Below are 13304 nucleotides of genomic sequence, written 5' to 3' on the forward strand. Positions count from 1 at the left end.
CATCATGTTGTTTAGCCGTACGCGCGTATTTGTGCATTTATCTCACTTCTAATTAGTTATGATTAGCAAGACTTACTTTTAGATCAAAAAGCTATTGTTTGAAGATATCATGTTCTGACCAAACACCACAGTTTCAACCACATTGTTCAACGAATTTCTCCGAACATCCTCAAAATAATAAATAACTCATAATTAAGTAACTCCTACTGAAATAACTCCTATTTAACAAATTATGAAATCAGTTCTCGATATAACGAGCTCTCATTTAACATATTTTACGATCATTTCCCGATATAACGAACTCTCTTTTAACAAATTGCTTAAATCGACGAATTTTTACTGGTGCTCATCTAACAGATACGCAAAGTAAGATTCAAGGAAAAAAAATTCAAGTCGTGAAGTTAATTAAACAGGAGTTTGTTATGTCTGGGTCAGACTATATTTATTAAACATTGCCTTCTACCGAGACTCATTCACGATTTTTGTGCATATTTATCAAATTCACCAATCACGCTAAAGTATTATGCATAATCACCGGTAGAACTGATGAATTTTTCAATTATTTATCAGCTTTACCAATTGTACTCGCGCGTGTTATACTCATGTACGATATTTTGAAGGGATTTTTGAAAAACCACTACACAATGATATTTTTCTATAAAATGTAATTGCTGAAATATTAAATAAAATAAAATATTTGCTCAAATTCCTTTTTGAATTTTATTTTAACTTCATCACTTCTTACCATTCTTCTCAAATCGTCTAATGAGATTGGTAATTCGCACCCACGGGATAACCGAAAGCGCTGACGAAGTTATTGCTATCACTACTTTCTGCGCAAGACAAAAAAGTGCAATAAGGTAAAAAAACTTTACAGAAACTCCAACTGAATCTTATTGATAAACCAATCAATTACAATTTTTCGCGTCGAATACATTCATAAAAGCACATTTTCTGATGGTACTAACAACGCCGATTGCTGTTTCTCGGTATAACGGTAATCCCTCTACAACGATATTTTTTCTTGGTCCGCAGTGTATCGGTATATCGAGGTTTCACGGTATGACTATATGGATTCTCTAGCTAAAGAAAGAGGGTGAAATGCGGTCAGTCATTAGGTCTCTCATTTGAAAATTTTTCTTCGCAGAAAGCGAAGAAAACTGAGACTTTCAACAGGATATTCACAAAACATGAAAATTCAGACATTTGACTTTTTCACTTCGAAATATGGAAGGCAGATGGCAGCACCGGTATAGCATGAGACCGGCATAACTCTGACAACATTAATACATTAGGGCCCACATACATGTATACACACACACAAAACTGCATGCACCAGTTGTTAGAAATTCCCCAGAGAGGAATGAAAGATGCACGTACGCTCAGTATGTAAGAACCAAAAGCCTATCAAACAAGTTCAACATCTATCAAACAACTCCTTTGCATTAGTACCTATTTGCAAAGGTCCCTTTTAATCCTGAAGTACAAGCTTTTGGAATGTTTGCAGCGATTGTCTTCAACGTATTCGAGTTCTGAGCACCTTCTATGCCGATCATCAGAAACGGAACACCCCTAAAATCACTGTGACATATGCTCAAACCGAGATGCCTGCTGACTTCCCATAAATTGCTGTAATTTGTATAATTAGAGAGAAAATATTTTAGCCAAATTGGAGTGAAAGATTCTCCGAATTGCACTCCGTTGTCATATGAATATGCGATTTATACTAAAAATAATTTCATGAATTCACATTTTTTTGGCAACAAAAAATATTTCAGTCAAAACTTCGCAGATTTATGGCTGTTGTTCCTTCTTCCTGCTCTTTGGATAATATCTAAGGCAAGGAGACTTGCTTACATTACGTACAATTGCTTCATTAGATAGTGCTTCACCATATCGAATATTAAATATACGTCAGCACAGAAAATGACACTCTATAAAAAAGTACAAAATTGAATCATATTGATGCTTTTCTCAATACATATGAAGACGATTACTCCAGCATAAGTTTCTTAAAAATAATTGAATTGAATTGTTTTGACAATGAAATTCTAGCTCCTAAAATACGGGTTCACTTGACTTTCGTTTCCGAGTTCTGTAGGAAAATTATACTAATCGACAATGTTTTGAAAAGATCAAACTTTCCATTCGCACATGTTTTGTGGAATAAGTTTGTGGATTTGATTTTTTTTTTTTTGTTTTTTTTTTTTTACGGTGGGACGTCCGATAATACGGAAGGTCGGATAAACGAGATTCTACTGTATGTTGGAATTGATGAACGGCATAGTATTCTTCTGAAGACACAGCACTGTAGAAAAGAGTTAAAATAAATTGACTTCACACATCCAACCAGTGTCGTCTTAATGCATGGGTCCGACCGAGCACGGCCCAGAAACCTCAAGCGCAGAGGGGCCTCATGAAAATGAGATCTGGTTCAAATTATCGAGAGTAAGCATTTCTAGCAAGGTAGGGGGAGGGGCCTCAGAACAATCATTTCAGCCGAGGACCTATTTAAAAAATACCTATTTATTATAAAATACATTTTATTTATTTTTTTAAATTTTTATTTTTTGTGAACAAATTACGAAATTTCTGACCTGAATTTTTTTTTGCGAATAAATGCGATATTTATGATTTTTGAAAAAAAAATTTGCGAAATTTCGGATTTTTTTTTTTTTTTTTTTTGCGAAATTTACGTATCCCTAATAGTGACTAATAAACTCTTCCATATAACTAGAAATTTTTCATCAAAGCTTCATATCCTGGTTCTCCACGGCAGTATCTAAATCTATTTCAAACACACTCGGGAAACTTTAATCAAAAAACGAGCACTGTTGGATATTTCTTACAAAAGTCATGTAATATCCTTGAGTTATTGCAGCTACTTTATCACTTCTTTCCTACCCTCTTATTTACATAATTAATCTGTATGCGGTTTCGATAATATGGATAAGAATTTCTGCGAAAATTCGGTTATCGCAGGAAGCATTAAGGTAATGATGGTACGAACGTAATGAAAGGCTACGGTAATATCACTCTCACAAAAATCAATTCTCAAATTATCAACTTCCAAAAACAATTTCTTTTTTGTGACTCCTCGATATTTTTCCGCATCCGCTTTCCATATTTCATCTCATTACGATTTCGCACGTGTTTTGTATGTTTTAAATTTACTTTATTTATCATTTTTGTGTGTATGTATCGCTACCCCCGATGGTTTGTTTTCTCTTGTCTGGTTGGAATTCCGTGTTCCCTTCTTTTGTCTTTGGCTGCATTCCAGCGTTACCATAGTTACATCAATCCTTCATGTACCGGTAATCACATGACTTCCGGCGCAAGATCAACACTTTCTTATGCTGCTTCTTCTTCTTCCGTTTCCTACATTTCTTTCTTCTTTCCTTTTTTTCGGTATTCTTACATCCTCTACTACCTTTTCTTCTTCTTCATTCGCAAGATTAAGAAACGTATAAAGTGGATAGATATTGCTCTGGAATCGTCCTTCCTATTGTTTTTTTTTTTGTAAAGAACTTGAATAATACTTTTTTTATGCATTTGTGAATGGGGCTCCCTCCCGCCTACTCAAAAGAGGCTCCCCAGTGAGTTACATTGCAAGCTGTAATTTCCTCTCTAATTGATTTGTATTCGTATAAATTCGCTAATTGTGTTTAATTCTCGTTTAATGTTGAAGTCAAGAGCGTCTTTTTTTTTCTAGTTTCTTTCTCGCTTTTGTCTTCATTATCATTGAGTGAAAGGAAAAGATAAGAGACAAAAGCGCCATTTCTCACTTCTCCGCCACTTAATGTTGCTATTTTTGGAAATCCCGTTGGGAAATGATAAATACGCGACTTAAAATGCTGTTTTCTTCGATTTGGGGTATTTTAATAGAATATGATTATGTATTTTTCTTCGGTCAGAAATTTCTCGCAATTATTCCGTAATTAAAGCTATTTGGAGCGTAAAGTAAAATCTTTATTTTAAACCGTTGATCAAGAAACATATTTTCAAATGGAAAAATTCTCAAATAACGTACTTTTAGCTATTGTCAACCCGTTCCTCTCTCTGGTGACTTCTACTTAATTAACTATGTATTTAACAAATTATTAATTATCAAGATAGATTCGATCGTATAGTGGTCGCAAATTTTCGTTGTGTTTGACATACAGAAACATAATTATAGTAACCCAGTGATAAACGCACGGAGGCATGTTTAAAGTATAAAAATATTTAATTTAGAAGTTTAACACAGCAGACATCAATATAGACTATAATGTATCTCCTTAACACTTTAAATTTTTTTATGCTATCAGCACAATCGCAGGTAACTTTTATCTAATGTATCTGAGATGTTAAACATTGCATACGAATCCAACAATTAACTGGACATTACGGGTTAAGGGAACAATAGATTGGTGTACTCACCCCGGTTCTCGTTGGGGATCTCCTTGCCACCTAGATCTACACTTCCTCCACACGGCACTACAGTCTTTTCATATCCCGCAACTCTCTTCCTCTCCACAAAATCCAAGCCCGTTCCTCCGGCTTTTTCTCCCAAACTCCGGGAAAACTCCCAATTCTGTCTCTTCAAAACAAATTTTCAACTTCCATCTCCTCATTTTACCTCCTCTTCGGCTCCTCCTTAGAATCCCGGATTTGCTCCGTCTTGTAATTTTTTCTTTCCGTACTATATTTTAATTTGAGGCCTCAAGCAAGGGCAATTCCATTGGACTTTCGCGTGACCATTCCTGAGACGATCTGTGCTAATAAATTTCGCCCCTTCTTAAATAATTAGAACGCTGACGTGCACCGGTCACCTTCATATCAATACCTAAGGCCACCCCATGTTACTTGCAGAGCACGGGTGCTCTAATGGGCAATGCCGCTTTGTATTTATATTTCCTATCTTACATCCATTTCTAAGCGAGCAATATCCTTACTATTCATTAATTCTAAAAATAAATAAATATGAATATTTCGGTGGACATTTCATTTATAAAACAAACTTTTTTTCTGTTGAACTACACAAGAGACCGTATAAAAACGTAAATTTTTGTATTTTTATACTTATACAGCCCCTTGGAAAATAAATTGCATATTCAAAAGTTACACGCGTTCATCATAAAACATTCTTTAAATACTTGGTGTTGATATCCTGCATAACTAACATATTCAAAAAAATTGTGTCCATCAATGGATTCAGTGCAAATGATTGCTGGTTTAACGGATGCATCTCTTGATCTACAAATACAAATACAACGCCACAACAGGCAAAATGCCCAACGAGGTGGCTGAGGAAAAGATGTCCATATCAGCAAGAAATACGATTTTTTCTACGAGACTACATTCAAAAGACAAACATCCATTGTCTTTTGAATGGAGAGCCCATCCACCACGTGGGATCATGGTCGCCAGTGTTCACCTGGAGCTCTGTTGAACAGTGTCATCCGTCACTCTTCGTGGATGTGTTTCAAACACAAATACAAATCCACAACAGACAAAATGCTCAACGAGGTGGCTGAAGAAAAGATGCCCATAAAAAATATGGATGTCGAATATACATCTAAACTACATCAAAAATACAGCGACCCAATAAGAGCAATAAGAAACCAATAATTATGATAGAATATAAATATATATTCCCCATAAAAGATTATGGTTGCCTTCATTTCTACCTCCTCTCTTACCCTTGAACGATTCTAAATATATATAAATTATGTACGAACAATCATTAGATAAGTACCAACCTTTCCAGAAGGGATAGCAGTCGAGCATTTCTTGCAAACGGTCAAACCGCACTCTACGCACTGGCAGGAGGCTTCTCCAATCAATTCCGCTGAGTGGCATTTCGGACAAACAGATGACGATGGCGGAGGTGCTTCTGTTTTACGCACCGGTTGCTGCTGCTGTGGCTTTTGCTCACTCACTGGTTGAGGTTGCGATTGAGGTGGTTGTTGTTGCGAAGCGGATATTGAGCCTCTTCTTTTGCCATCATTTTCGTCATCTTTCCTGCAAAAAAAAATTGAGAAAATTCACTTTCTTTTAAACTGCAATCATTTCTTTTTTTTCCTAATGTCGCTTGAGCCTCGAAATCAGAAAAACGCAGAAAAAGAACTTCACTTAACTATCATGAGGATTGAACCCCAACTTTGTCAGATGCAGATCCAAGACGACGTGTCGGGAGGGGGGAATTGTGTAAGTTCTTTGAATCATCCCGTATTTTACGGGACTGACAAATTTTCCCATATTATTTAGCTCTCGTTCCTACAATCAATAGAAGGCAATTGTTCCGACCCCACCCTCACTGGATTCGCGCCTGAGCAAAGCATCTTCAGCTGTGAATGAAGCGGAGACAGGCAGGCACGTTGAACTGTGCGGAGGCAAACATCTTAAGTTGCGAATTGGAACGGAGATAGGTGGATCCAGGGTGATGTGTCTGAGAGGCGAGATATTGTGTAAGTGCAAAGAATCATCCTGAATTTTACGGGACATAAAAATTTACCCCACATTATTCGACTTTTGCCTCTTCCCCCTGACTTCGGATCTGCGCTTGAGCGTTGCAGGGCTAAGCCACCACGGTCAAAAGTAAACACTGTTTGAAACCTCGGAAACCGAAGTAAAAAAATGGAATCAGTTTAAAAAAAAGAATGTGAAAGTATTGGCATGAGATTTTACTTTTGAATAGTATACTTTCTAATTGAACCAACTCCACTGGGAAAGATTGAGCGGTGATTAAGAACGGCGAGGATAAAGAGCGATCCCGTCTCTGAAGATGCGAACATCAATTTTAATGCATCGGAAGCTCCTTTTCACCTTTCTCAATTGAGATTTTGCGGTTTGTCTCAGCAAAAGAATAGACGGATCGATTTAGAGCTTCTCCTCAGAGGCTAGATTTACTAGTTGTTAAGAGCTTGTGAACAAAACAGCTGCGATAGTTGGGTTTCCGATCTATCGCTCTTTATTAACTTCGGAGAAACGTTGTTTCCTGTCATAAAATAACTCTTTCCGAGATGGGTAACGAATTAGAATAGAATGAGCACCCTAGCTGGAAAATCAATGAGGAAATCTGGCATGCTTACTCTCTGTCTCGAATATGAAACACGTGCATATGATAACAAAAACACGATAGTTAGACCATTTGTCAACCGATTATCATATACTCATGAGAAAAAAATCGCAATGAAAACTAAACTTCTTAATGAACTCTAAACTTCAGAATCGATTAAGGACGGCTTCAATCAATTGTATTCTCAATGAGAATCGAATCAAAAATTTGCAAACACCCCGTTCAACCAAGTCCACGAGTTACTTATCCCGGCCCGACGAATATGATTCGCCCTACGGGGGTTCCCGGAAAGAGCATTTATTTTCCCTCCGTGTAAAAAAAAGATTTACATCCTACCCCAGGGAGCACCATTAACATCTTGAGAGCAGCAATTGTCCTGAGGTTTACAATAAGTATTTTATAATAAAGAAAAACATTAGCATATATTATTATATGAGCATGTTATTAGTATATTACTGCAAATGAATTATGCATTTTTCAACAAAGTCCATATCCTATATATACTTCCTAAAAAAATACTGCACGGCACACACCAGTGTCACTTAACCTTCTTTTCGACTATAGCCCCTCTTCGGACCATATTTTTTCTCGCGATCCTCCCTATCTTATTTACCTTTTCCCTTCAGGGGCGAAATTTTTTCTGCTTACTCTGAATTGATTTCTGTCTTCTTTTTTTTTAAGAGTAGATTTGCAGGGAACAAAAATTTTAGGACTCCTGGGCTAGAGTTCTGAGAGCTTTTCTGTTGCTCCTAACAGGGAAATAAGGGCCTTCTCAACATCATTGCCCTCTCTTTTAAGGGACTGTACTTGGCTGGAAGTAACGCCTCTTATATTTATACAGGGTGTTCTGTTAATGGACCGACAAACGCAGAGGGTTGTCAGTAGGCATCAAGCGAAACAAAAATTGCAATGGATCATGGTGTCGCAAACTATGTTGAGAGGGGGAAAATCGCGAAAAACGCATGCAGGCTCCGAGGAGATGATAGGTGGATTTCAGTTGATCGCTGAATGTGCTCGTGGGTTCGCTCACCATATCTAACGTAAACAGCCTATGGGGTCACCTTGAATTACTCGTTTATGTGACGCCTGTGGAAATACCGGAGGATCTCATCGCGCTGATTGTCGTCGCTGCGGCAGACATCAAAAGCATGCCTAGTATCTTCTAGCGCGTCCGGGAATCGTTTTTACGTCGTTGTAGACTGTGCAATAAAGACAGTGGCCGCCACTTCCAACAACTCCTGTAATAATTAATCAAATAGACCTTTTTGTAGTTATTATTGTACTTTCTGTCATTCCAGCATGACGTCGAAACCCGCGTGCATTTTTCACGATTTTCACCCTCTCAACGTGGTTCGCGATACCACGTTCCATTGCAATTTTTGTAACCTGAGTTTGTCGGTCCATTAACAGAACACCCTGTATACTTAATCTGACTAACTATACTACCAGATCTCATCATGTAGGTTCCTACGGACATATGCTCAAAATGAGCCCTGGCGTCAAGATGGTCTAAATCATTTTGACAGCTCTTCTGAATTCCGAAAGCAGCTACACTTTTTCTACCATACGTCTCTAGAAAAATAAATTTTTCACATCTACATTTTTTTCAACAGCTTTTTGTGACATCCATAACCACCTGTCATGGCAAATCTTCTTGCCTTCCACTTCAATTTCACCCGCGGCCCCCTTCGAATATCTCAGATTTACGAAGAGCCATACAGCTCCAGGTTCAGAAACATCGCTCTAGACAAATGTTTTTCTTCCGCAATCTCTTTTTTTTTCATTCATGACCCCTTTGGACCGTACTTTTAAATGTGGTCTCCGTCTTGACCAGCGATTCCGCCACCACTTCCTAGGAGAGCGATATCTTTTCTACTTCTTAAACTGATTGGTAAATTAATTTGTACTGTAAAAAATATTAAATGAAGGTAGATCTCTGAACACCTGTGGACTGAGTTCTTGCTTTCCTATATGGGAGGTATTAATTAAGGGTAAAGCACCTAGTGCAGTGGTTCTCAAGAGTTTCTTAGAGATGTCGCTAAAAGTCGGTGTATAGAATGTGTGTCTGTTCAGTGCTTTGAAATGATTTCTTTCTAGTCTATTCAGCGCAATTGCGGTTAAACGATAACAAGGCCAAAGGAGTGGCGGGTGGAAAAAGTTTGAGAATACTACTGCCCTAGAGGTTTATATCGGATTCAAAAAATAGTTACTTCCCCCACCCCCACCCCCGGCACTCTATTTCAGTGGAATACTTCAAATCTGGTTTATTTTTCACAGCTAACTGTGGGGGTCCCCCAATCACTTTTTAAGGATCTCTTTTTACTTGTGCCCCCTTCCCCTTCTCCTGAAGCCCAGACCAGTGCCACAAGGGGCCTTATAGGCCTCCCACGCTTTACGCGATTAATTGATTCCACAAAATGATTGCGTATTCCACAAAAGTAATCGCGTAAAGCGGACCAAATATGGCCCTGGGGGTTATCTGATGCAGCCTGCCCTCCTCAAACCTAATTTTGTAAAAATGAACTAAGCGGCATATTTACAGATCGCTTAAGTGTCCCGTGGTACAAATCCAGAGCATTTAAATGGCCCGTGGCACATTTTTAGATCACTTAAATGATCCGGGACACAGTTCCAAAACACTTCAGCGATCCGTGACACATCTAGAGATCCTTGAGTGACATGTGACGTAGTTTTAGAGTAAATAAGTGGCCCCTAGTGCGGTTCTGCATCACTCAAGTTACCCGCGGAACATTCTCAGATTATTTAAGTGATTCGCGGCACATAATTACGGATCACTTGAGTGATGCGTGGCATAGTTCCAGAGCACTTAAGCGGGCCGTGCTCATTTCCAGATCACTTGGATCCGCGAAACATTTAGATATCACTAAAGTGGTTCTGTAGGGCACTTATCAATACGGGGGATGTTACTTCAAGTGCCCACAAACTATCGAAAGGTTTTTCTCATTTTTGGCGCACCGAGTAAGATCCATTAAAAATGTTTCATATTTTCATAAAGGGTGGTTGATGACGTAAGCATTATCCAAACCCCATCCCCCTTTGTCATCAAAAGTCAACAAATCGGAAACTCCTCCCCCACATCGATGCTGACGTAATACTTGAATGGTCCCTCAGAAGATTTTAGTTATTTTCCTCCTTTTTTATTAATTATAAATGCCTTTTTTAATGCATATTTTCAACGTTTTTAGTGTCTAAACTTCCGGGCTCTAGTTATCATCGTTCTATTCATTGGACTTGGTCAGAATCCGAGGATTTTCAACATGAAAGAAGAAACAGAAAGCACATGCGTGTGTGTATATTAGTGTTTTTTTCGAAGCCATATCGATTCATTAGTTCATTGTTCCAGTTGCGCATGACCATTCTTCTCCGAGCATGAAGTTCGTGCGAGTGCTAATGATGCCTCAGCACGTAGGCTGTTTGTGTGTCCCGTGCTGGCAGCACAATAAACGGCATGTAAAAAATTATGAGGGAAAACAACAAAAAAATCTAAATCTGATTCAGGCACACATTCCGAACATTTTTAGTTAACATGCGTTATTTTCCATTAATCATTATCATCCATCAACTTTGCGTGAAGTTTTAGCATAAAGACCGTTTGAATTGAAAACTGAATGAAAAAATTACTTGGAAATGAAGAATGAAGAAAATCGAAAATTTTTGTGGACGATGTCCTCGACACATGACTGCGGTGAGAGAAAAAAATCTCTCAGTCTTAGTAAACGATGACCGTTCTGGTACACAAACTTCATGACTTATTCGCATTAACAGGATATCGTTAGATTTATCTGAACAAAGTCTATCCGTAAGCATGAATACGTCATTTTTACGTATGCTGTATACTCTGAGATTTATGTTGCGTGGGCATTGGGAGGTCTGATATAAAAATTTGTTGATGCGTTCTCATGAATGAACTATCAATCTATTTGCCTGGAAAATCGAAAAAACTACCGGCGCTCACCATAAATCTCAGTTACATATTTTCTGACATAAATGTTTAAAGTATGCGCCGCGGCTGGCATTTCATTTTCATTTTGGTACGGCTGGTCTGGTACTAAAACTTTAAGATTGGTATTAATACTGTAAAAATAAAGAAATTTCTCTAAAAAAATTCCATGCGTAGACAAAATCCCTGGAAGAATGTTTTCTACGCTATACAATGTTCTGTTAATGGACCGACAAACTCACAGGGTTGTTAGTAGGCATCAGGAGGAACAAAAATTGCAATAGAACACATGGTGTCACAAACCACTTTGAGAGGGTGAAAATCTCGAAAAACGCACGCAAGTTTCGACGTCACGCTGGAACGACAAAAAAGTACAATAATAACTACAAAAAAATTTATTCGATTAGTTATAATAGCCGCTGAAGTCATTGCACAGTCTACAAAGGCGTAAAAACGATTCCCGGAAGCGATCGAAGATACCAGCCCCATAGGAAAAAGTCATGTAGATTGAGATCTGGCGGACGTGGAGGCCAAGCAACGTTTAACACGAGCGTCCAATCCGCCTTCTTGGGTATGTAACATCGAGGTGATTACGTCAGGTATAGTGAGCGAACCGACGAACGCATTCAGTGATCAACTGACATCCACCTTCAGTCTCCTCTGGACTCGGAGCCTGTATGCGTTTTTCGCGATTTTCACCCTCTCAACGTGGTGTGAGACACCATGTTCCATTGCAATTTTTGTTCATCTTGATGCCTACTAACAACCCTCTGAGTTTGTCGGTCCATTAATAGAGCACCCTGTATAAATCCCGAATCACTCGATTGCACAAATTGTATCTATAAACTCTAAGCAGAAAGAGTTTGATGTTAGCATATACAATACAATGCATATCACGGAGAACACTAACCAGCCAATAAGTTCAGAAACACTGCACTGGCACATCCGGACAACCTGGTCAGTAAAAAGTGGCAGATACCATACGCGTTACCATAATAATAATAATGTGAGCATCACGTATTCCCAAGAGATTTTTACAATCTGTGCAGGGAATTTGTTATAGGGTCGGCCATGTGTGACCTATTTTTGCTACGTTATGTTACGGTCAACTTTTCAGACTTTCAGTCATTTCATTCAGGTAGCCGATATCAAACTTTTCGACCAAAAAAATGTACTACTAATGCAAAATTGTAGGTGTTAAGGAGACTCTAGGCTACCTTGACATATATTCTCCTATGGAATCAATTTACAAAAAATCTGTCACATTTTTGTAAATAAGCCATAAAAGGAGTGGAGTATACCATTTATATACAGTCGAATCCCGTTATAACGAACTCCAAGGGACCGGAGAAATCACTTCGTTAAAACGGGATTCGACTGTTTATACACTGTATTTGCTCGAAAATAAATTTTTCGCCGAGAGAGAAACAAGATGATGATTGAAGACATCTAATCAGAAAAAAAGCAGCAACAAGAAACTATCTTGTGAACAACAAATTGCTACGAATTCCTTTAATATGAAGTAAAAAAAGACAGAAATAGAAAATCCTTGTGCAAACAATTTACTTGGATTAATTTTTCTTCTTTTTCCCCCCTTTTGAATTCGCGAATGATATTTACTTCTTCGAATTTTCGAAAGAAAAAAATTCTCGAAAAGGGAGAAAAAAAAATTCCTCGAATTCCAAATTCATCTTTTAAATTATTTTATTCTTCGTACACAACCAACGATTCTATGAATTTTATAGCTGTTTTCATTACAGTGAATCATTTCAAATTTTAAATGGAACCTGAAAGGAAAAGAAATTAAGTAAATAGAGACGGTAATGTCGGCTTTTTCAACATTATTTTTTTACTTCTCTATCAGTTAATTCTATTGAGACTAAACTGATACGCGACCAGTATGAGGGTAGTATTTGATCGTATTGTGAGTCATCTCTTCACTACAGTAACGTTGCACAACAACACTCATTTTACAGATAACTACTAGTACTTCACTTATAATAGACACAATTAGTGCAAATAAATATTTGGCGATGACCCATAGGGTGACGGCCAGCAGGCGAAATACAAAAACCTCAATGTTTTTACAGAGATGACTAGACACAGCATATTCTTCGAAAATAATCAAATATCAAATCATTAAAATGATTGTGCACCATTAAAAAAGCATTATAACAGGAATAGAAATCAAACATGTTCAGCAATAATGAAGTTGCGAAGAGTGAGACTATTTTAAAGGAAATTAAAAATCGCAAACATTGTGACTGATTGAGCACAATTCAG

At 37.8% G+C, this 13304-nt stretch overlaps 1 protein-coding gene across 2 annotated transcripts in view; it reads right to left on the reverse strand.

The window, feature by feature from the left end:
• LOC149084237 (uncharacterized) overlaps positions 1-13304 on the reverse strand; it is a 165912-nt gene that overhangs the window by 75564 nt on the left and 77044 nt on the right. For both annotated transcript variants that reach the window (XM_089234586.1, XM_089234585.1), the window contains exon 2: positions 5742-6003. In XM_089234586.1, coding sequence (XP_089090712.1) covers positions 5742-6003 — 262 coding nt within the window. The remainder of the gene's footprint in view (positions 1-5741; positions 6004-13304) is intronic.

This window comes from Pholcus phalangioides, unplaced genomic scaffold (assembly GCF_987345545.1).
Source record: "Pholcus phalangioides strain wild (caught in Gottingen) unplaced genomic scaffold, Ppha-v1.0 ptg000008l_1, whole genome shotgun sequence".
Lineage (NCBI taxonomy): Eukaryota > Metazoa > Arthropoda > Arachnida > Araneae > Pholcidae > Pholcus > Pholcus phalangioides.